At 38.9% G+C, this 24,439-nt stretch overlaps 1 protein-coding gene across 3 annotated transcripts in view; it reads left to right on the plus strand.

Annotated features, from left to right (window-relative positions):
• kcnip4a (potassium voltage-gated channel interacting protein 4a) overlaps positions 1-24,439 on the plus strand; it is a 132,371-nt gene that overhangs the window by 14,140 nt on the left and 93,792 nt on the right. The window contains exons 2-3 of one of the 3 annotated variants that reach the window (XM_040140415.1): positions 2,569-2,720; positions 3,518-3,672. The exons of 1 other annotated variant lie outside the window; for it this stretch is intronic. In XM_040140415.1, coding sequence (XP_039996349.1) covers positions 3,534-3,672 — 139 coding nt within the window. In that variant the 5' untranslated portion in view covers positions 2,569-2,720; positions 3,518-3,533. Of the gene's footprint in view, positions 1-2,568; positions 2,721-3,517; positions 3,673-24,439 lie in introns of those variants that run through there. One more of the 3 variants, XM_040140417.1, reaches the window with a different exon arrangement.

The raw sequence follows: 24,439 nt of genomic DNA on the forward strand, positions 1-24,439 counted from the left end.
AGAGAGAGAGAGGTTGGTTGGTTGTTTGTCCATTTGTCGTGAAGATGATAAGTTTTGCTCTGTGCTTTATTGTTTCTGTTCACCTGCCCAGGGACTACAAATGGAAATTAGCTACTAGCTAAATTTGGTACAAAGCATCTTTTCTCTTTATTTGAGATGAATCTATTTATGTATTTTCACCATTTCTAAATGACCCCAATCATCTTTTTCTGCATAATGGTCTGTAAAGAAAAGTTTTCATAATGGCATATGTCGGACAACGTATGCACACTGATACCGATATATCTGTGACAAGCCAATATCAGCCGCCCAATATATCAGTTGGGCACTAGTCTTGAATATCAATGAGCAACACCGTCTTATGGAATATGAATTATTCAATATATTGGGGACAAAGCTTTCAAGCCCCCCCCTTTAGCATATGAATGTACCTTGGGATGTGCTCACCTAACGAGTGTCACAACAGTATGCATATTATACCTTAGCACTGCAACCAATCTGTTCGCTCGTTTCAATCAGGCGTGTGTCTCGGCCTGCTGGGAAAGGATGGCTCTGTTCCCAGCACTGTCCAAGCCCCCCCCCCCACCTTGTCTTCTCAGGTACAGAATATGCCTTGCTCATCTCAGGGGAAGTTGTTAGATTTAGCATTGCTGTCTCCCCTCAAGCATTGTCATCTATCACTGCACAGTAATTAATGTTACCTGCATTTAAATGTAAGCTTAAGCCCATTTGGCCGATGACCCGGGAGAAATCATTTGCATATGATGTACATAAATTTATGACACTTTACTATCTGTCGTAACATAAATAAAAGGATTGCTGTTAACAGTGCTGACAGAAATTCCGCAGCCAACATATTCTGGAAGACATTACCGCTGCAGTAATAAATTCAGGGTAGTAAACTGTATATGGTAATGGCTGTGCTGTGGTGTGCATCATTTTCAACCAAACACTTATGGGGGGGCAAGATATGCCTGCAAGTGCCCTTCAGTTAGACTCATGTACATCAATTTTAGCTGTAATAACATTATAAGTATCTAATATTAATAACTGTCTTGTTAATTAAAATCATGAAATCAATTTAGTGCACACAGAGATCAGAGGGCAGGGTCAGCTAGAGGACAATACCTGTGGAGCTGAGAATTTTAGTGATAATTCTGGCTCACGATGTGTCACTCCCAGCAGAGTGTATGCTTGATGATGCAGTGCTTGAACGTTTGATACATCTGTTGGTTTTGTCAACCACTGGATTTCCTGCTGCCATCATGTAACCACCATAATACGGTGGGGAACATCCCGCAGCACATGTTGAGATGGTCGACATGGTTAACATTACCTGGGAAACATCAGCATGTTAGTATTGTCATTTTGAGCATGTCAGCATGCTGAAGTTAGCATTTCAACTGTCACTGTGCTTAAGTATAGCCTCACGGCTTTGTGAGTATGGCTATAGACTCTTAATCTTGTTTGATGTACTGTAGTGCAGCTATGATACCTGATTTTTGGTTCCAACACAATGCCATGTTTTTTTTTTTTTCCATACCTTACTTTAAGAAAACATTCTATTTTATAAAATCATCTTTTGGCTGACTGCAACAGCGGGGCCAAAACTACACTCAAATATTGTTTATAGTGTTGACTGACTGAGTGATGAAGTTACACTATTGGACGGCCAGCTGAGTGTTGGATTTTCCCATTGGCGCCTTTGTTGTTATATTTACCAACTTTTCAGACCCTTTTAGCGACTTTTCTTCACAGAAGCATGCAAGGGTGGGCTTTCCCACCGCAGGCACACCTCTCTATGCTTCTCATTCAGTGCAGACCGCACGGCAGCTGACACAGACGTGAATGAGCTCTTAACTTTCTCTCTGAGAGATAATTTTACAAGTAAAAGTAGCCCAATATGTAACCACTGTACAGCTGTTGTCTTTGACTTATGTATACAGTGATTTGATCAGATGACATCGCGGTTATAAAATCAGGATTTTAGCAGTGCAGTAACTTGGAAATAGATTGGAAGTGACTTCTGGTTAACATGTAGTCTTAATGGGCCGCGTTTCAGTTACTATTTAATAATTTTTCCGTTGTCTGACACCAGAAACAGAAACATCTAAATGAGAACAGCTTTATTAGGGAATCTGCTGTATTAAAATACTGTACATGTGAGCACAGAGAGTAGGAGAGAAGAAAACAGATGAAGTGTGGTCCAGCCATATACTAGGTTTTGACCTAGTATATGGCTGGACCTTTTTGTTTCATTTAGCAAAAGAAGACAAAAGTCTCAAATGTTAAGTCTTTTCTAAACACAAGTACTTAGCCAAAAATGGTCTAGAATTTTACAACTGTCTGAAGATGCTGATAAATTGAAACTATACAGTAGATTTTTCTTGTGACATTGTGGATGATCAAAGGGCTCTTCTGTGAATGCAGAGCCACCAGCATCGTTGACTCTGTCCTCTTCATCTGATACTCGAATAAAACGCACATATGGTTCTTTAAGTTGAAACAAAAGCTACCATGTCTTCCAGCAATTCTCTCTCTCACCCATTCACTCTCTCTGCTTCACAGAGCAGTCCTCGCTCTCCTCTTCCTCCTCCTCCCACCCCCTTTCACACTCTGTTGATCAGCTTAGGAAGGGGAAAGTGCTTGTGCGTAACCTGAGGAACACTTGCAGACTGAGGAAGCTGAGACAGCGTGGACATCGTGTTTTAGCCTGCAAGGTGGGTTGATCTTCAGAGGGACAATTGATAGCATCCAGCCTCCGCACTGGACCTCAATTTCTGTGCATTGAAGGATATAAAAATTGTTATTCTTAGAGCAAACTAAAAGCCCCTCAGTTAGAGCGGCTGAATGATCTGTGATCTGTTGGTGTTTGAAACTTTTGCCTTCAGGGGGATTGTAATTATAGGACTGACTGAGGTAGGGTATTGGTCTGTCATGTTTTATTTAGTAGTGTTATAAAATCTTGTTTGTTTTACTCTGGGATAATTAACTGGAGACAATCAGGATGCTTGCTGGTTTAATTTGAAAAGCTATTAGTGTGAGGCTGATTGTAAGCAAAGGATAGTTGCAGGCTGGTTTGCATTGAGACTATCTGCTTGGTGTATTTAGTTTTACCTTCCCGAGTTATGAAACAACAGCTCAGGACACATAAGACAAGTGTTTTCCAGTTCCAAAAGGGCAGGTTGAAATGTCTTGCATTTCATTATGGCCATGCATAACTGTGGGCAAAGAACATTCCAAATTAGCATATGTTCTCAAGTGTATTGCCTTAACTTATGACAGTTTGTTGTGCACGGTACAGTGGCTGTAGCTATTTATGCTTGAATTTTTACTGGAGACTGATAAAGGTCATCATTTGAATTATGAGGCTAGTAATTATCACATCTGTGTTACAATATAAGACTATATTTACGGCAGTCTTACAGCCCTTTCACAATTGCCCTAATAATTAGGCCTATTTGTGCACAGAATTTATTCAGAGTCCTTGGAAATAATGGCACACTGTATTTCACAGTAGTGAGCTTCAAGCCATGTGTACACCAACCAAGAGGACCCAGTGGAGGGAGGACCTGCAGCACCTCCGTAAAGACCACGGCTTCTCCAAGAAAGTCCTGCTCAACTGCTGTCTTGTGCGGCGTATCATCACCTGGGCCTCCCCAAACCCCAAAGGTAAAAAAAACCCCCCACAGATTTACAGCTACAGATATGAACTACACAGAACCGAGCCGATTTATTCCATGACTGTGAATTGTGACTTATTGCTTCTCATCAATAGATAATTGGTCAACTACTTAGTCTAGTCTGAGTTGTTTTTTCGCAGGTCTGTCTTGGAAAAAGAGATCTCAGGAGACTACCCGATTAAATGAAGTTGCTAAAGATGAACAAAAATGAAGATGAATTGTTTTGCGAGAGATTACATCTGGTCTGTTTTAATTAATGACAAGTAGGGCACTTTTAGAGTGAAGGACTATAAACAATTTTTCCACAAAACACAACGTATATGAAAGCAAGATCAACCATTGTCCCTTTTTAATGAGATCTACTCTGTAATCTGACTAATCTAAGCTTTTACAGCCAAAAAGGCAGCAGCTTTGCTTTCAGGACCGGCGTAGTCCATATCCTTTCTGTTCAGGTAGCAGAGGTCATTGTAAAGCCAACACTACTTAAATATCAGCCTTTTACAGAGGAAAAGAAATGTTTGTAAGGCTAAGCACGGATTTTTTTGTGTATATGTACATTATCAACGGGCCTGTACCCGGCGGACACGGCTATTTAATGCCGAGGGTGGATTGCTGGGGGCAAACCATGAATGTAGGGTCCATATTGTGTTTATCTATCATACATCATGCAGAATTACTTATCACGTAATTATTAGAAAAACAGGGGAAAATAGCATTTACTGCACTGAAAGTCAATCAGCAAACAAAAAGTTACCTAAAACATGGTCCAGAGACAGCTCTTATCAACACTGGAAAGCAGTGTCAGTTCGAAATCCATGTCCGGAGAATATTAGAAGTACAGTGTGCACTTAAAGAGCACTGCAGAAACGAATGTGTGTAAACTAATTACACCTATTTGAGATTGGACTTTAAAGTAACAATCTCCTCACATTAACTGTACTTTTTTGCCTGCCCCTTTGACCACACAACATGGAACAGAAGCCATCGGGTGTACAATCCAAAAGCTGCTCTGGCTGCCAACACCATTTAAAACTTATTAATGTGGTATCGATCAGTCATGCTCTCCCCTTATAGGAACAGCAGAATTTATGATATTACTGGAATGAAAGATGATCAGAATTCACTGCACCACGAGTCCCAGTCAACAGCTCAAGGAAATGTATTAACTTAGAAACTAGATCAATATTGATAATTTCTTGAGTTATATATTCACAATGGCCATATAGCCTTATAAAATAGGATTAATAGCTACATTTTTTTGCCACTAAAGCAGGCACAAAAAATACTGCACAGAGAGAAACACTGGGCTGTCGGTGGCAAATGCCCTTTTATCAGCATGAATTAATCTTAGGAAATTATTTTACTGCACATTTTTCTTTTTTTCTTTCAGTTTTATGATAAAAATAACGATTAACTCAGTTAGATGTTGAAATAAATAAGACCTTTATTTGGAGTCTTTTTCCTCTCGTTTAGTGATGTACAATATGTTCAGAAAATATTCAGACCCCTTCACTTTTTCCATATTTTGTTATGTTGCAGCCTTATGCTAACACAATTTAAATAAATTTTTTCCTACTCTCAATACCCCATAATGACAAAGCGAAAACAGAATTTAAAAAAATTTTGAAAATTTATTAAAGAGGAAAAACTGAAACATCACACTGACACAAGTATTCAGAACCTTTACTCAGTATTTGATTGAAGCACCTTTGGCAGTCCTCCTCTTCTTCGGTATGCAGCGACAAGCTTTGAAAACCTGGATTTGGGGATTTTCTGCCATTCCTCTCAGCAGATCCTCTCAAGCTCTGTCAGGCTGGATGGGGACCATGGGTGGGCAGCTATTTTCAGGTCTCAACAGAGATGTTCGATTGGGTACAAGTCAGGGCTCTGGCTGGGCAACTCAAGGACATTCACAGAGTCTTTCCTAAGCCACTCTTGCATTTTCTTGACTGTGTGCATTGTCCTGCTGGAATTTGAACCTTCAGTCCAGCCGGACGTCCAAGGCGCTCTGGATGAGGTTTTCTCTCTGCGTCAGTTTTCACATTCCTGTGATTGTGTTATAACTCAGCAACATGTCAAGCATAACCTTAAAACCTGGAGATTTTTGTAATTGTCAGGTGCTGTCTCGCATTGATTTGACTTGTCAGTCCTTAGGATAAATGTGTTGTGTTGGGGTATGATTTAGGATGCTGTTAAACAGTCAGGAATGCCACTGTAGGGTTTCCTAAATAATGTCTGCAATGGATATTTTTCCGCAAAGGAAAAACAACAACATAAGGACTCCAAAACAAGTTTTCTTGGCATGAATAAGAGAAGTGAGATTATGCATATTCACCTCTTGTGGAGAAAGAGAAAGCTTTTCTCATTTTGTATTGATTAGATTGTGACAGGTGCAGCTTCTAGATCACATATTCAGTTTAGTTTCTTCTTGTTCCTAGCCTTCGGTTGGCCTCTCTCAGGTTGTGTGTGTGTGTGTGTGTCTGTGTCTGTGTCTGTGTGGGTGTGTGCGCGCACCTGCACAGTTGTCATTTGAATCTATCCCTCTAATAACATACAAGCTGGCGGCCACGGCTGGAGCCACACCAGGGCCCAGGTGTTTCTGTCAGCCACATTTGAATCAGACAGAGCATTTGTTTAGATGTTCATTCTTTTCACTGCTCCTTTTTCACTGGAAACACGCTGCCTTCATCCCAGGGCAGGCTGCATTTTCAGACCGCATGAAGTTTTAGCACGAGGTCCCTGAAACAGGAACGCAGTGATATACAGCATTTAGAATGGCAGTAACGTTTTACAGTGGCATTGCAGCATTGGAATTCAGAAATCAAGAAAACTGTGGGTTAGAGTGCACAAGGTTAACACAGTTATGATAAATTGACAGAGAATTTGGATTTGAAGTCTCTTTTCCAAGCATAGGTTTCAGTCATAGGTGTGCTTGTCATTAGGTGGCGTCTCAAACTAATAATATTATCCCCCGGTGTTGCCCAGAATAACCTCTCAGCATGCGGTTGATCACACTATAAACCTGCCAGGTGGCAATAGTACCCTCCGGATGGTGGAGCAGCCTCCAGAAAATGAGCATGCTCACTAAAGCAGGTGTTTTTCGAAATACACAAGCCCCATGTTGCGTCCCCGGGACAGACGTCTGCTCTGAGAGACCGTTGTACGAATCCCTGCTGTCTCTATGACTCACTCAAATAGGTCAGTTGTTTTATCCACAGAGGAGAATGATGACATTAATGTATGTCCCTACATTTTGAGTCTGTTTGTGCATTACATTTGTATGTAACCAGTTCATTAGATCACAAAGAAACTGGACTTTTTACTCAATATGGGAGACCAGAACACCATTTCACAGTACACCTTTTCTACCCAGTATATCATACTCACATGCAACTTTTAGATTCATGTGATGTACGAAATTGAGTTTTATTTTTAATTTTTTGCAATCTGATGCCAGAATTTCTATTTGTGATGCTGCTTTTACAATTAATTGGTAGAAATACTGATACTTTGTCAGGGACGCCTCATGGTAGGAATCCATCATTGTACCTCATCTTTACTGCCAGGAGAGGGCAGCAAGCTACAGAATAAATAGTGATGTATTGAAGATGATGTGCTGTTTGCTGCGATCAGAGCAGTTGAGCAGCAGTGGCTTGAAAATGTTTATTTTTGCCTATTTTAAATGTGGCGTCACTTAAATGAGCCAGTTTATTTAGTTATGATAATATTACATAATATGAATTGTTGTACAGGTGTACAGTACAACAGCACAATTTGCTGCAGCAGTGCCTAGTGCTGCAGTTTTTTTTTACCTGGCTTTATCATACTTCATTTTGTCTGTTATATACAGTACAAGCGTAGTCACATTATCAACACAAAAACAGTAAAATATAATCCAATACAAAAAACCCTGCAAGAAACACACCCCCTGAATATAGCCCATCTTCTAACACTCAGGTAGTGATACTGTCATAAATTCTCTGAATGCCTGCACTGCAGTAGTAATTCGCTGGCCCCGCATGCACTCGGTATAGCTGAAAGTGGCACAGCACATTATTAAAATATGATGACGGGGAAATGTGAATATGGAAGCTTGACTGGCGTTCTGCTTTTTGACTGGACATCCAACACTTTAGAGTAGAGCGTAGCAGTGTTCATCAGGAACAATTACCACTCGTGGGATTTTCAGTCCCGACAAATCTTTCCATAACTTGCTTAATTTTTTTCTGCAGATGCATTTTCAGCCGAGGCTGAGACGTGATACAGAGCTGCCTGAATAGTTCCCTACTTGGTTTTCTTAGTCAGTGGATATCATAGTACACGTAATTACTGTGTGTTTTACTGTAGTGTTAAACGCGTTGGTATTTCACCCAAACGGAACATATTTCTCAGGGGAAAATCCAGAGTGCAGTGCCATTTAATTCCAGTACACCGTTACATTCTCTAGATAATACTTTCCTCACTCCTGCCAGATCAACATAGCTTTAGACATGCAATCTGGACATGCTGTTTCCCAGTTTCTCCTATTATATACTTACATGCCCCACTGCTCTTCATGGATTCACCTATTGAAGGAAAAGCAGCAGAATCTCACCACCTTGAAACTGCATTTCAGGGTCATGTCCTTCAAAGAGCACAGAAATGGCCAGAAAATTGATGCTTTGGCTAAGTCAACAGTAATGAATCCTCATGAGGAAGTTGTAAATTCAATATGATGCATGTCCTCCTAAATCCATTTTTGTTATCAGACTAAAACTCCACATTTATATTCAACACATTTTAAAATGGGTTTGTGATAACTTGTCACATTTCTTTTTCATTGTCACATCTAAATCCCGAAGCCTCTCTTCACTGATTAGAACTTTATTGCATAGAGTTTGCTCCCAGTGTGATACCCCCTCCGACAATTTGACTTCATGTTGAGAAGCACAACTAAAAGGCCCCCTAAAAACTTGAGAAATACTGCCAGTCACCATGATGCTTCGTTTTGAGGAACACGTTAGATATTATTAGAAGAGTCTTGGGGTCTACGTCCTTCACGAGTGTAACTTTAGGCACTGATGTAGTTGGCAGGATTTTTTTGAATGAGAAATCACAAAGTGGCCTGTAGCTTTAGGCCAAATGTCTGCCTTCAGTAAACCAACTTGCTTTCTATTTTAATCTGTTTTCCCATTTGGTCAGCAGTGCAGGCCTCTGTAGATCTAAGGTGGACATGGAAAAAGGCAGTGATGGATTAGGGGGGGAAGTTGAGGCAGCATGCAGCCTCTCAGTTCGGAGTAGAGGGGAAGAGGAGTGATTGCCCAGGGACAGCTGGCTGGCTGAGATGCAGATATGTCCTACTGTTGTCATTCATGTGATTCATATGTTGTTAAAATGGCTGCCGGAGAATCAGGAGGAGAGGATCCAACAGTGAGACATTTCCCTGACATTAATTTTATTTCAGAGCGCTAGCTAGTACTGGCGACAGCCAGAGAGAAAATACTACATACTGTTTACAACTAATGGGCTCAGATGATGATAGTGAATCGTAGAAATGCAGTGGCCAGCATTTTTCACATATCGCATCTCTGCATACTTGTAATCTTGCATGTATTTCACTTGCAGAGTGTCGGGTGTAACGGAAGGTTAGTTGTATATTCTATTGGATACAATGTTTTTTACATTACCCACTAGGATACACATTTTTGGTGTATTTTTATCAGCATTAAAATCGGTACAGAGAAAACGTTTATAGTTCTCACTGCTTTCTTGTTAATGGCAGAAAATGTTTCTGTTGATCACTGTGCAGTGCAGTTAATACTCTCCCTAACAATTCTATAAATGGCTCAAATATCACCCAGCCGAAGTGCACATTGGAGAAGCACTTTCCATTATGTCACACCACAGTGAGCCTGGCGTTGTCTTTCTCAGACTTGGCCACAACCCGCACCCCTCTGTTGATAAACAGGGATTAGCAGCTAACACCCACGGATTAGTCGGAGAGTAGGCGACCCCAGCGCACTGTGTTGTTTGTAAAACACCTTAAAGTAGCCTGTTGACAGACAATACCGTTCACACTCCATCCTGACAGTTGGATACAGCATACTGGGATGCCTGGTAGTTCAACACGTGACTGTGCACTGGTCATTGTTGTAACCAAGCCGGGTCCTTTTGTCTAAGCTAAACCAAGAACTCATGCTACACATCATTAAAGTTGCATTTGTTGCCATTTGCAGGTGTTTTTCCAAAGACATGCTAACTGTCTGTTTCTGAGAGGAAGCCACATGTGAGCATATGCACTGCTTAAGCCATGAAATGAGTAGTTGAGTAATTGATTAGTCAGTTGACAGAAAGTTGAAAGAAGTTTGGTCCGATGATTTGGGGGTGCTCCCCCAAAAAAAATCTGATGTTATTTGACCACAAACTATGCATTTTCACATCATTTTGGACCATTATTATTACAATATTTATCCAAAAACAACACAGGTTGTTGTACTTAAAAAAACAACACTAATATCTATCCCAATTATTTTCTCTTCTAGTTAGCATCTTTCAGACTGTCATTTTCAGTCATCATGAAATAATTTCTTTTGTTGGAGCAAAACATGTTACACCAGCCTTCAGAAACTCCTGCAGGTTAAATTTGGCTAACCAAACACTCTTAGTGCTGACTAACTCTGAAAGACTCACTATAAATGGATTTGAAAACGCTCGCTAGCCTAGCAACATTAAGACTACAAACAACCCATAATTCAACACTCTCTGTAAGACGCTGTAGTTACACAGGTACTCACTCCGTTCAAAAAGAGTATCTGATTTTGTGAACCCTTAACTGTCTAGTCCTCAAATATAGGATGACTACCACTTTTTCAAACCTAATTTCCAGAAACAAAATGTCATTACGTATTCGGGCCAATACGGTTTCCTTTCTCTCCAAAGCGGCAGAGAACTCTAAACATAGTTTTTCCATTCATTCAGCTTAGGTGCTGTGTTAAAACACATAGGCGTTGCACCTAACTCTTATAATAGTAAGGAAAACCCTGACGTATTATTAATAATAATGTAGAGCTGAAACGATGAGTTGATTTATCATTTAGTTGATCAAGAGAAAAATACATAATCAGAAACAATTTGCTGGGGTTGAATGTTAGTGGCAGTTCTCGAGCTTCCAGTCATCTAGTTCAATGACAACTGGGCAAACTCCATGTGCTGATGAAGATCATTATATATGATTGAAAGCTCCAGAACACCTACTAAGTGGCCGTTGCAGGGAGATTGTTGACTTAACTAATTATGTTTGTGTTTTGGACTGTTGTTCAGACAAACCAAGCCAACTGAATGTGTCGGCTGAATATGTTAGTTGCAGCCAAGAAAGTCTGATGATCAAGAGCAAATGGTCTTTGTTCCCAGTTTAGTGGAGCAGGAAACACAACATGAGATGTAAATGCTCCTAATCTAGTTACATACTGCAGCATTAATCTTGGAAAAGTTGTAAAGTTGTAAATCTAATTAATCATCAGCTGCTTACCCTTAACCCGGCTTCCTTCTTTTCCTCATGTCCTCGTTTCTATTTGTCTGCTGGTGATACGGTCATTTTCCTGTAACCTACTTCAGTCAAGTGTTTGCATTCTAGCAGCGGCCTGGGCCTCTATAAATAGGCCCGACTGATACTCGGTACAGTGAAACCTCGTAAGCCTTTGGCTGCCGCGGGGCAGAAATGACTTTCTTCCGTCTGTGACATTCAGCTTTAAAACACCTGTCCCTGTCACGGTCTAATTTATCTCCCCTGCTTTTTTTGTCAGGCCGCATCCAAGCAGGCAAAGGTTTGTTGTCAGACCTGAAAGACCATGGAAGTCCATACATATTTCTGCCTGAGATAGCATCTAATAAGGTGTGATGTATTTAATGTTCAAAATGAAAGATAAGCATCTCAGGCCTTCTAAATGAGGTATTTCTGGATAGTTATATGAGTGAAGTCATTTTAAAGTAACCTGTAGTGTTGTAAAAGGAATCCACTTTTTCCTAATTAATATAGCGCGGTAGGTGTATAATCTATACCCTGTCCATAAAATTAGTCTTAGTTTCTCTAATCACTTGGCTTTATATAGTTCATTACTTGAAAAAAAAATCATGTCACTCAGAAAATTACACTTTAGTGGCGCAGCTGTTAGAGTAAATTGAAGAATAGTAGTTAACATAAGCAGCAGTAGCAAGCAACAGAAATTCAAACTCTCACCCGCAAATCTAAGGAAAGCAATGTCATTATGCAGTGTTTTTTGACAGCTGGTGTAGCGAGTTCCCAATAAAATAAAATTGGAAATGCCCATGTTCTGGGTTTTTATTGCTGATTTGATAATTGAAAACCTGCTTTGACAGGCATTGCTAAAAAATCAGCTCAGGATATACCTAACACATTCGAATATAAAACTTTAACTTGACTCTAATGCAGCATTTTGTCATGATACAAATGTAACATGACATGTTTAGTTACAAGTCTAACGCAAGATATGGGAAGGAAGAAATGGGGTAGGAAGAAACAGAGGTAAGATCGAAGTCCTACTGGGAGCATCCCAGTGAAGCTGTGGTCCAACAATGTACCTGTCTGGAGATTGGTCCCAAATGACAGAATTGCAGTTCTTCTTACTTAACTGCCTGTTATTGGATTAGACTTTGTCTCAGGGCTGCACAATAGCAAAATGTCATAATTTAAAATATCTGTGGACATGCCATTTTGTGATATAAATTTGCAAGCAGATTGTGATTTTGGATTAGTTTGGATAGTTTTGCTGCATTAAATGTGATTGGCTGGCTGTTTAATTGGCATTTGACTGAATAATAAATCTTAAAAGGGTTGTCTTCATATTTGTTTACTCTAGCACTTACTTCAGCAAAGTTCTTAACCTTTTTCCTTCTCTGATTTTAGCCTTATTCAGCTCTCCAGTGACACACTTAAAAGAATAGTTATTAGTTATTTGAAAAGAGGTAGATTGATTATATTGTTCTAATCAGTTTCCATGGTTAACAAGCGACATGATTCAAATCAAAGTGCAATGTTTTTGAATTAATTTGGCAAATTTGAAGGTGCACTAGCAAAGACTACTTAAAAATAAAATATCCAGAATTAACTGTCTGGCTGTGAGTTTTAATTTACTTCACATTTGCTTGTGTTAAGATACCAGCTAAAAGAGGTTCTATGCCATGGATATTTGACACGTACAGATTTTCTAAATGAGATCATGATGTTAAATGAGCAGCAGTTAAACTGTACTAAAAACAAACCATTAGGAAGTAAAAGTTCTGGTCGCTGTAATATTGATTCAGTATTCAAAACAGGATATAGTCATTGTACAAGAACATAGCTTGGTGTAGTACTGTACATAAAAGTCTGTTTTACTGTGACTGCCCCTTGCTTCATAGTGTGTTTTTCTTTTAACCTTTCCTTTTTAAGAATACATATGCTACGCACTCCTGAGTCAGACCAAAATGAATAATTAAAAGATCGTAGCAGATCACCACTCCGAAAATAGAAGAGATAGCCTGACGTCTGTGTCTCACCTTTATCTGTCCGGTACTCTGATCTACACACTCATACAAATCGAAAGCTCTTAACTGTTGGAAACTGGTAAAAGTTTAGCAAGAACCTACAAACTAAGTAGGAGAAACTAAAGCACAAGTCAACATAATGTGAAACGGCAGACTTTTTAAGTCAGAGATGCCATTAAAATAAAAATCGCACTCTGGGAGGCTATGAGAGAGTAATTCCCACCTTCTGGGGGATTTTAATGCTGCTGCCATTTGAATACTCTCCAAGTATTGCCTGTTTATGTGCTGGTGATGCCAATATCCTGCAGGTGAGCCTGAACAACTAGTGAGCAAGGTTAGATACTGTGGAAGTGGAAGCAGCCTTTCAAGCCCGGCGATGCAGACCACTGCAGCCAAGAGGGACATCTGTGAGCAGATATTGTACATGGTGGAAGGTGAAGAAGACTGTGAGAGAGACCTTTGAGACAATGGAGAAGACGAGAGAGAAAGGGTAGGGTAATTAGTAGGAGAAACGCTGGTATGAAATAGATAAGGAGAGCGCACAAACAAGAATAGGGACAGATGGTGGAAGCTCTGTCCGAAGTGGCAGAGGAAAGTTAAATTTTACAGCTTGAAGCTGGCAGGCTGCCACAGAAAAACCTGCTCCTCTGAGACACAAGCAGAAATCTGTTGAACAGACTGGAATTCGCCGCAGCCGTTCTGATAAACCTGGACATGTTCAACAGTAACTACACTACGACAATACCCCTTATATTAGTCTAAGCGAAACATCAGTGAGGAGAAGAAGAAAGTCCATATTTCTGTTATATTCTTTAATATATGACACAGATTTACTTCATGAAAGCATAAGGTTGGGTATCAGACCTCAGTACGTTTTTGGTGTGTATCAAAAAAGAGTATCAAAAGTATCAAAACTTTCAAGTTCCGAAACCTGGCATTGAATGCCTCCTAATGTTCATTCTCTTCTTTACTTATTCTTTGGTCAGACTCTTTCTGATTTAAATAATGATTTTTCAGATTTGTTTGCGAGGCTTTACTAAAGCACTGTGAGTTGAGGTAAATGTTAATGTGCATGCTAACATGCTCGCAATGTTAAAATGGTGATGTTTAGCAGGTACAATGTTTACAATGTTCACCTTAGATTAGTGTGTTAACATGGCAGCATTTGCTAATTAGCACTAAACACAAAGTACAGCTCAGGGCTGATGTAAATGTCATTAATTGTGCAGGTATTTGGCCATAAACTAAAGTATTGTACACATTAAAAATTTTACCTGATGATGATGATGATGATGATGATGAATTGAAAAGTTAAGAGATCACCAAAGTGATTATAATTCACCTCAAGGGGAACATGCATGTCTGTACAAATTTCATGGCAGTCCATCAGATATTTACCTAGAATTAACTAAAAACCACAAATGTGACCCAATGGTGGCACTACAGTAAAGGTCTGGGGATCAATAAAATCAGTAGGCTTTATCCTCTGGGAAATTACAATTTAATTCACCCGAAAGTTGTTTAGATATTTCAGTCCGAAGTGGTGGACTGACCAATGTTACCACCGCGCTAGCCACACTGCAAGTGTGGTTAAAGGAGTTTTATATTTAAAAAAAAAGTTTATAGTCCAGTAAGTAGGGTGCTGAAAGGTATATCATTTTGCTATCAGTATGGAAATTATTGATAACATTATTAAAAAGGAAATTCAACAATACTGAGCCCTTTAATGGACATTAAGTTTAAACTGTATGTCCAGGAGTATTAGTGCTCCGAGTGGACAAGGTCTATCCTTCATAAGTAAACTCTGTAGTTTGTGCATTTTGGTCCCTCGACAGACATGCACCCTGCAGAAATTAGGTCAACAAACCACACCAGGCCCCCCGCAAGAAACCAAACAAAATGAGGTCATGGAAAAGAGAAGGCTCTCAGCTGGTCTGCAGAGCTTTTTAGCATGGCACAATATATGCTTTGTTATGACAGTTAACTCCATCTTAACACTAACAGAGTCTCTCGCCAGAATAAATTGCCGGCACGAGTTCTTGCTGTGTGTTTGTTTGACATTATGGAACCTGCTAAGTAACTCCTATTTTGGAGTAATAGCGCTAGTTCATTACTCACCCAGACTGTAGTGTGCAGGGCTGGGTTGGTGCAAAATGTTCAGTGTCGTTATATTATTTAAAGAGACTAAAATGATCAAGTAGATGGTTTATATTAATAACATTCAGTACATCATTCATACATCCAAACCCATGCAAACAGTTCTGAGGGATCCACAATTGATTACACAGAACCATGGACTCCTTTCCAAGAACTGCTAGTTGAGGGAATAGCACCTTTTTCTAAAACAGAGGATATTAGCTCATCACATAATCCCCTTGTGATGCATTTCCTTGTACTTCTAGGAGTCCTTACTTTTAATCCACTTCTACTGATGAATTTCAAACATGATGGCCTCCCGGTATTTACAGCGCTAATGATCATTTGTACTGCATGATGGTGGATGTAATTCGCCTATTCCCATGGCAGTAGCTAAGTTGTTTTATTTTTCTCATCTTACAGGCAGTCATTCAGTAAATAGGTTTTTGCAAGCGAGAATAGTGTTGGGCCACCGCTGCCCCAGTGTTAAATGGTTCAAAGGAAGCCTTCATGTGTAGCTGCAGAACAAGTGAATTAAAAGTTTCTTGATAGGATGAGTGTTACATATTTTAACTTCATTATACTGTATTTCTTTCCTGCAACATCCCAAGTCTTTATTCCACTATACAGCCTTTACGAATGCACAGTTGTTTAATTGTCATATTAGCTCTGGAATAATCTTACTTCCAAGAACACCTTATAGTTGATACATTTGTATAATGACATTTCTATGAAAAGATGACACTACTATGGGATGTATTTCACCATCTTCAAAACAGAGAAGATACTGGTGCTGCTTCCTGTGAGGGATTCGTCAGGAAGAAAAAAAAAGTCCCAGCTTGTGTTGCAGAGTACGGTAATTCTCTCACAGTAGTGGAAGGTGGCACTTTGATTGGCTTAGTGCGTCTTTGCTCTGGGCTAGTTAATAATATATACGACCATACACCAAATCCTAATTGTTCCTTGGGGACTCTGAATGACTTTAGTAATGGTATATTGTCAACTGTGATTTGAATATTGAGCAAGGTTATTTCATGCCAGATCTGCTGTATGTAGTGGGCCTCCCATTTGATCACTGTAATAGTGTGGAGCATAAAAGGAACATACAGTATTTCCCTTGTAAATGCCATTTCACATATTACACAGTGTAAAATATTTTCTGGCTGTTGCAGTTCAACATGGCTATGGGTGTGGTAAATGAAGTTTGAATATTTACATTTACGTCAGCTGAGCACCAATACTCACAGTGAAATTATTAAGATTATTTAACATCTTGTGTTCTGTAATGATGATTTAAAAAGTTATGACATTATAAAGAAAAAAACTAATAATCCCCTTATGGTACTCCCTGCCCTGTTAGGGGGATTTCCACGTAAATAAGTCTCATAAGATAACTGTGAAGAATATACAAATCAATTAGCATCTTTCTTTGATCCTAAGCTATTGTTAAAGCACCGGTAGGCATTTTTTGTGAATATATTTATATTTTATGAAGAGTTTACATAAATCCAGCTTTGATTCATTTGTCAAATGTTTTTTTTTTTTTTTTAAATTGTAACATACTATCACCCCGACTTTTCCAGTAGTCCCACCCAAAGGTTTACATTGTGCTTTTTAATGAAATTACTCGACATGAAATTAGGTACAAATATCCATGGTTCCCAGAGGATGAATCTTAATGAACTTACCTGATGGTGTGTTTTCTGAAAGTGTAACCAGCATGTCAAAGTTTACATTTATCCAGTGGAATACCTAAACATCTTTTACAGTCCTGGCTGAAATTATTGGCACCCTTGAATTTTAAGTACAGAATTTAGAATATCCTCCAAATGTTAGCCTGTTAACTGGACACCCGGTAACCCAGTCTGGCCTAGTTTCCCATTACTCCCTAGCATTATTATTAAATCATTATTTATATATATATATATATATATTATTGTTACTAATTGATTTTGAGTATCAGCATTAGTATTAGCACACCGCGTACATGCTACATATTTATGACTCTAACACAACCAACTCTACTGATTAATCAACATTAAAAAAAAAAAGTTAACACTAACTACACACTAAAAAAAAAATGGGTCAATGGGTTAAAAAGTTACCCAGTTTAGGTCAATGTAGCACCAACGCGATGATGGCTTATTTTTTCCTAGGCCACAACCCATGGGTAGAAAACCACCCAAGACAGAGTTGTTTTGATCCAATAACCCAACACTTCATCTAAGTATATTTAGTAGATTTTTAGTGTCTTCGATGGTGAATATGTTGAACAGTATACCTGCTAAACCAGAAAGCTAGCATTGTCATTCTGAGCATGTGTAACTGCTCATATGTAATTAGCTCGACTACAGTCTCTGCATGGTCCATAACAATGGCAGTTAGTGGACCTCTGTTGCTTAGCTCTGAAGCATGAAATAAAAAGAAGCCACACAGTAAATCCAATCTCCTGCCTGGTATTTTTTTTTCTGCCCTCCCTCAAAGCTCAGGGCTACTTTTGCCACTGTATGGGTGAGCCAACTAAGGGTGGCCTCAGTGAATTTGCTCAAGCACACTATAGCTCTTATCAATAATTTAGTTTGTCTGGATTAATGTTCACACTCCATCCAGATTCTCAGTCAATCCTGTGGTTCTGTGATTTCAGGTTTTTGTGGGAAAATCTCTTTTCAAGGACTTTACAAGGTTAAAGAAGTTAAATAAAACAGGGACAGTACTTTCCAGCTGTTCTCAAGATTATATAAATCCTGTGAATGGACAGTGGTCTTTCCTGGCTTTCATCAGCATGTTAACAAGGAATCTACCCCCTTATTGCTCTGCTTAGCTTCACATTCAGTGCTCCTGAGAGATTGATTGAAGGCCGATTGGCTCCTATTCAGAGAGATTTACATAACCAACTGCCATATGATTACCATATACGTTGAGAGTCGTGCAGTTATTTGAAAATGTATCAAAGTAACAGTATTTACACCAAGTATATTCAAGTCTTGAGAGTATGAGACTTTTCTGTTCTCTGAGGAAAAGGTGTTTTATGCAGCTTCCCAAACAGACTGATCTGTGTGCAGAGGGCCTGGCTGGCATATCAAGATCGATGCCCTAGAAAAAAGTGTGATTTTATTCAAACCCAACATTTGCATCTAATCTCACACTATCAACAACATTTTGAGAATTTCCTGAGCTGGAAATGAAAATACAGAGATAGAGCTGTGCCCTCATGTATCACAACTCACTGTCAGGTGTCAGCCCAGACATTTTTCAATTCTGTATGATACCCTTTTGTATTATGTCTGTTTTTTTGGTGTTATCTTATGATAATTTACAAACAAGCTTACCAGTTGCTTTTCATCCATCCTTGAAATAAAGGGTATTTTCCTTGCAAGTTATATTTACTAAAATAGTATTTTTCAGTATGAGAGCATACTTTGCAGCTTTAAAATGAAATGGCAGATGACCTTAACAAGACCAGGTGTTCCTAATAATGTTTCCTAATTGTGACCAATAAGGTGATATCTGAAACAGGAACGGTCTTGTTCAGAGAAGGGAGTACATCAAAAAACTGGTATTCTGACATTTTACCCTAACGTTCAACACTGAACCAACTCTGTTTCATTGTAGGAGCCACACTCTACACTATAAACCCATAATTTAAATGCCATCTACATTTCCCTGGTGACATATTCTGGCCTCTTTTCCCCATTCAGTCACCTGCATAAAATGGTTTGAGATTCATGATGTCTGTGGCTTCAGTGTGTCATCACATTTAAAGACCCAGCCGGCCTGAGGAAGAGTAAATATGCGGGACTGACCCTTTTCCAGATCATTATTGTGTTCGCTATCTGTGAAAAAGAATGCTGACCCCTCACTCAATCAAACTGAGTGATGAGGCTGAGGTAAAGAGGATGAAGTTCATTACTGTCCCATGGCTTAATGTGTTCGTTACGCAGATACATTGTCATTTCCATCTTCTTTCCTCATTTTCTCTTTCCTGCTCTCACCACTCTTCCATCAGAAATATGCACAGGCAGATCTTGAATGCCACAAGAAATCCCACAATGCCCCTAGCACCTGAGCGAGAGGGGCAAAATTTTCAGTCAAGATTTTTTTGATTTGCTAAAAGATGATCAAAGAACGAACATTAGAAGCTGCCATCATCTTAGCGCTATGGATCACAGATTTATAATGTCTTACTTCAGTGCTGTTTCTCTACCGGGAAACTGATAGAGAACGTGTTGAGACTCGAAACTTTTTCTTTCTCTCGTGTAATAACTAAGAACAAGCAAAGGGTACAGTTTAGCGCTGCAACCAACTATTATTTTTGTTATGTTAATCCGCAGATTATTCCTTGATTAATTAATAGAGAGTTTTGTCTAAAAGTTGTCAGAAAATACTGGAAAAATGTCTGTTGTATTGTCCCAGAATCAGTGGTGCCATATTCAAATCGATTGTTGATTGTTATCCGGGCAACAGTCATATTCAGTCAACTATCATATAGGACATAAAGAAAAGGCATCAAATCTGCACATTTAAGAAGCTAGAATGAAAGAATATTTGGCATTTTAGCTTGAAAAATAACAAATTATTATAAACATAGTTGCTCTTTTAGATTCTCTTGATCAACTAATCATTAATTGACTAGTTGTTTCGACGCTATTTCAGTCCTGTACATGTGCATTCCATGAATAATCCTTGGCTTCTCTCTCTGTTTTGCCCCCTCGTAGTTGTATAATGTGGATCCTAGTGGCTGAAATTGGCTCTGGCTACACCATTATATGTAGATCACGTAATGGAGAGTGAGAGTTTGTTGCACAAGAACTTTAGTTCCTTCATGAATACACCTGTATTTATTGTTCTGTAGCATGTGTGCTAATAAGAGTCCTCATCTGTTAAACAGTGCTTACTGATACTAAATGTTGGTGTCCACTGGCGGACACATTATACGATAAACAGCATCCTTTGCTGTTCGTTCAGCCCACCAATTACTGAGAAGGTCAAGTGCCCTGCTATCAGGTGTAAGCAGAACTGTCTTTGGTTAAGAGCCAGAGGTGGAGGACTGCCTTTATGACAGTGCTTTAAATGCAGGTGTATTTTTAATTAATGAAGAAAAACATCACAATGAGCCTGACATTTTCAACTATGATTTGTGGTCCCCAAATCTGATACACTGGCAATCTGATATGTGTTGTAAGGAGTCATATTAGAATTCGTGCAACTTTAATGTCCCTCCAGCACTTTATTTGTCATGATCCCATAGTGGTGGTCTAGCATACAGTCTGTTGGCAGTACTTGTGAGTCAGCATGAAGGACATTGTTCGGTGGAGGGATAATGAGGTGTTAAACCTCATGAGGATTTTGAGAAATGCTTCAAGCAGAATTCAAAGCGGCTATCATAATAAGTTTGTGTTTGAAAGCATATTAAAATAAATGGCTGAACAGGATCAATGTCACTGCCTCCTTAAGAGCCGTTGGGATTGGGTCAAACAGCTAAAGAATTCAACAAAAGAAGCATTTGCAGCTTCTTTTTTTGCATGTCACCTTTTTAGAGTGGTATTAGATACTGGCCACAGTGAGATAATAATTAAAAAAAAAAAAAAAAAAAAAAAAAATCTCAACAGTATATCAGAATTGAGCATAGAGATTTGGAGTGCGAAAGTTACTTTTGTCAGCAGGCATTAATACAAGATCTAATGCTCCTTGAAGAGTTAGAAGTAAATTTTACCATTTCAGAGGCTGCAATTACAATGCAAATGGGAAGAAATAAAGATTTCATCTCTGAAGTGGAGGTTCACCCTTTTGGGGCCAAAGTTACTCTGAAAATAAGAGTTTTCCATTACAGGCCCCTGCTCAGCTGAATGTGAATGGATATACAAAGCAAGTACTCCTTATCACGGACTTGTTCGAGGGGCCTTCATCTCCCCAGATAGGCCCGGCAAGATACCTGAATGTAGATAAAACGTTGCCCGTGGAGGAGAAGTAATGATAGAGAGATACAGTACTGTGTTGTCCTCAGTGGGAAGTAAGTGACATAGTATTTCAGGTTTCACTGCGCTGTAATAAGTATACCATCAGCAGATTTATAATGAAGGGTATTAAATCAGTTTTCCGTTATGACCTTTTCAAAACAAGCTCTGCCTAATTGTAAAGAACCGTACTGAATGCCAGTGAAGACCGCAGTGGGCAACTTGATAAGCATTTAAGCAGAGCTCAATTTTGAACCTGCCGTAAGTTCAGTATGGCGAGCCATCATTTTTGTTGTAATGCCGAATATACACACTGTATCGGATCGGTCTCTTAAAATGCATTTTAATGTGAGGAGCTATCCCATATGCTTTTCTGGAGCATCCCAAGGGAGCAGTTGTGCTAACATTAGTGCAATGATGGCATAAGCGATTCATTACTGTCTTCAGATATTGACCCGGTTCTTATCTGCAGTGACACCCTGCAGTGTCACAGCTTCCGTTAACCTTGTGTTTCCGAAAAGCACTGAATTGTTTAACTTGACTACAGCAGCTCTTCCCTCAACGAAGCTGAAAGCCTTTTTTATCACCTTGTTTGGGACATACTCTATTGTGTTATCAGTGTCCAAGTATAGTAAAGTAAACTTTCATATATGTTTCACTCAGTGTACTATACATTTACAAAGTCGGATCAGAACTCTACAATATGGTATCATCACTGAAATACCTTAACAAGCTGAGTAGTTTAGTATCAATTTCCTGTAGTTGTTAGCAAATTAATGGAATAGCTCAAACTGAGATTATTGTTTTCTTCTAGGCACTTAAACTCCATTAATTCTTTAATGATTTAAATTTAATGGTCTCTTCAGACTTTTGAATGAAGCATCAATACATATTGCTGGAAGTACACACTTAACAACACTACACTTTAGAGTAGTGCTTAGTTTGCATGCATCTTTTCTCTACACTGTTGACCACCTATTCTTCTCTTCCATCTAGTTCATTTATTTATTTATATTAAAACTGAAATGATTAATTGAAAGAAAATTAATTGTTCTGCTTTTCTTTAGACAAAACAAACAATTTGGAAATTCTATCAGGGGCTCTAGGAAATCATCATCATAGGAATTTTTTATTTTATAGGGAAAAAATGATTAATTTTGAAAATTTTCAGCAGAGCATCAGAAATAAAGATTCTTGTTAGCTGTAGTTTTAATTGATTTATTTTTTTGTATCTAAAGAAGCTCAGTAAGATGCATGCATGCAGATTCATTAATAATTTGTGAACACGTTAATACCTGTCCACCAGAGGACAAGCTGTCGTCGTTCTGCTTAGTTACTCTTGGCCAGCACGGAGGAACGATGTTCTATCGCTGCTCATTGATTGGTTGTTGGTGCTCATATTATTCGAAGCCCAGACACAGCTGAAACAAAAACCCACTTTGGTTTGATGTGAGTTCAGCCTTCTCATTAATTCCCAGAATGTTGACTTTATCTGCTGAGGAGGATGCAGCAATAATCCTGTGTTTCATGGGGCTATTTATCATCACTACGGTCACAAACCTCCGAAAGCATTATTGTTGTTTTTTCTTCCAAATATGCACTTAACAAATTGGCTAACCTTTTTCCTAATGGCAGTATCTGTGCGCTGTATCTCTCCATAAAGGTTACTATAGCAGCCGTTTGGCTTGATAGCTTTAGTGTCCTGCATCTCCTGAGGTAAGGTCCTTCTCTTTGTTCTCTACGGGTTGCACAATCCAGAGTCAATGTTTAAAGCCATTTAGTCTAGAAACTGCAGTTTATCATTTTGGACCATTGTGAGGCCTGACAGGGTGGAATTTGATAACAGTCCAGCTTTTTTAGACGTTGAAAGCCAAAGCATGCCTTTGAGCAAAACTATAAGCTTCATGTTTAGAAGAGAGAGGTGAACTGCACTCACACCTTGACTTTATTGGGTTCACCCTGACAGAAAGTATGAGCCAGACATAAATGAGAAGCCCCACAGCTCGACTAATCTGTTCCATTACAAGCTGTTTTTTTTTTTTTTTTTTAAAGCTGTACTTAAATGTTGATAAAGTCATTATGATACAGTCATTTAAGGTCAAGTGCTGAAAAATATGTTTAATTCCATCTTGCAGCATTCGATCCAAGTTTTGGCTGCTTCTGTTGAAGTGGATACAGACTCAGAGATCATTGCTAAAGCAAATTCTATACATTTTTCAAGCTTTTTATTTATTTCTATACTCTTTTGTTCTGTGACTGTCTACGTCTGCTGTGAGAATGTCCCATTTTACTTTCATTATGCATGTGTGGGAATAATGCATCGTATTGCCATCTTACTTTTTAGGCTCATAAAACTGTGCATTCACTAAGCAGTTCTGGGCAGAGAGCTCAGACTTAACTGTTCAATTCTAAAGTGAATTCATCACTCTGGGTCTATAGCATATCTACTGTTTCCAGTTACTTCTCCTCTTACTGTTGAAATTAACTGCAGTAGAAATGTTTATGCAGGTCGTCTCTGAGGATTTATTCCTATATAAACCAGTACACACAGTTAATGCAGTTACTTTCCACTGAAGCCACGAGGGCTTTTTACGTTGTTTCTTCGGCTCTGCTTGCCTGTCTGTATTAAGAGCATAATGCTGCAAGCAAGATGCAAGCAAGCATCTGTAACTTGTGGCTACAGCAAATAACCTGGGTTACCTCTCCCCATCTAAACTGCACTAGTCTGCATGCACATTGGTCACAAGCCACGCCACCCACCACCACAAGTACATTCTCAACCTGGGGGATTTCATTTAATATAGGCTATTTATTTTCTATAATTTTTCATTTGCATGTTTTGCAGCTTTATGTTTTCAAACAGGGAAGGATCCCTGTCTTTGCATTTTATTTTGATCACATGTTTTAGTAAAAGTGCTTGTGACATCTCACATGTGGTTTTGAGTTAAACCTGAACATTTAGCCCACTTCGTTGTAATTAACAAGATATATATCATGCATCACAATTCAGCCTAAAAATATCGAGCCCTAGCACCACATCACTTGTGAGAGATTGAAGAGAGAGTTTGTAGAGATTATAAAGAAATTGTTATAGATTAAAAAAAAAAAAAAACAAACTAATAGCTTGTGTGACATCCATTCTGT

This window comes from Xiphias gladius, chromosome 12 (assembly GCF_016859285.1).
Source record: "Xiphias gladius isolate SHS-SW01 ecotype Sanya breed wild chromosome 12, ASM1685928v1, whole genome shotgun sequence".
In the NCBI taxonomy this organism is placed as follows: Eukaryota; Metazoa; Chordata; class Actinopteri; order Istiophoriformes; family Xiphiidae; genus Xiphias; species Xiphias gladius.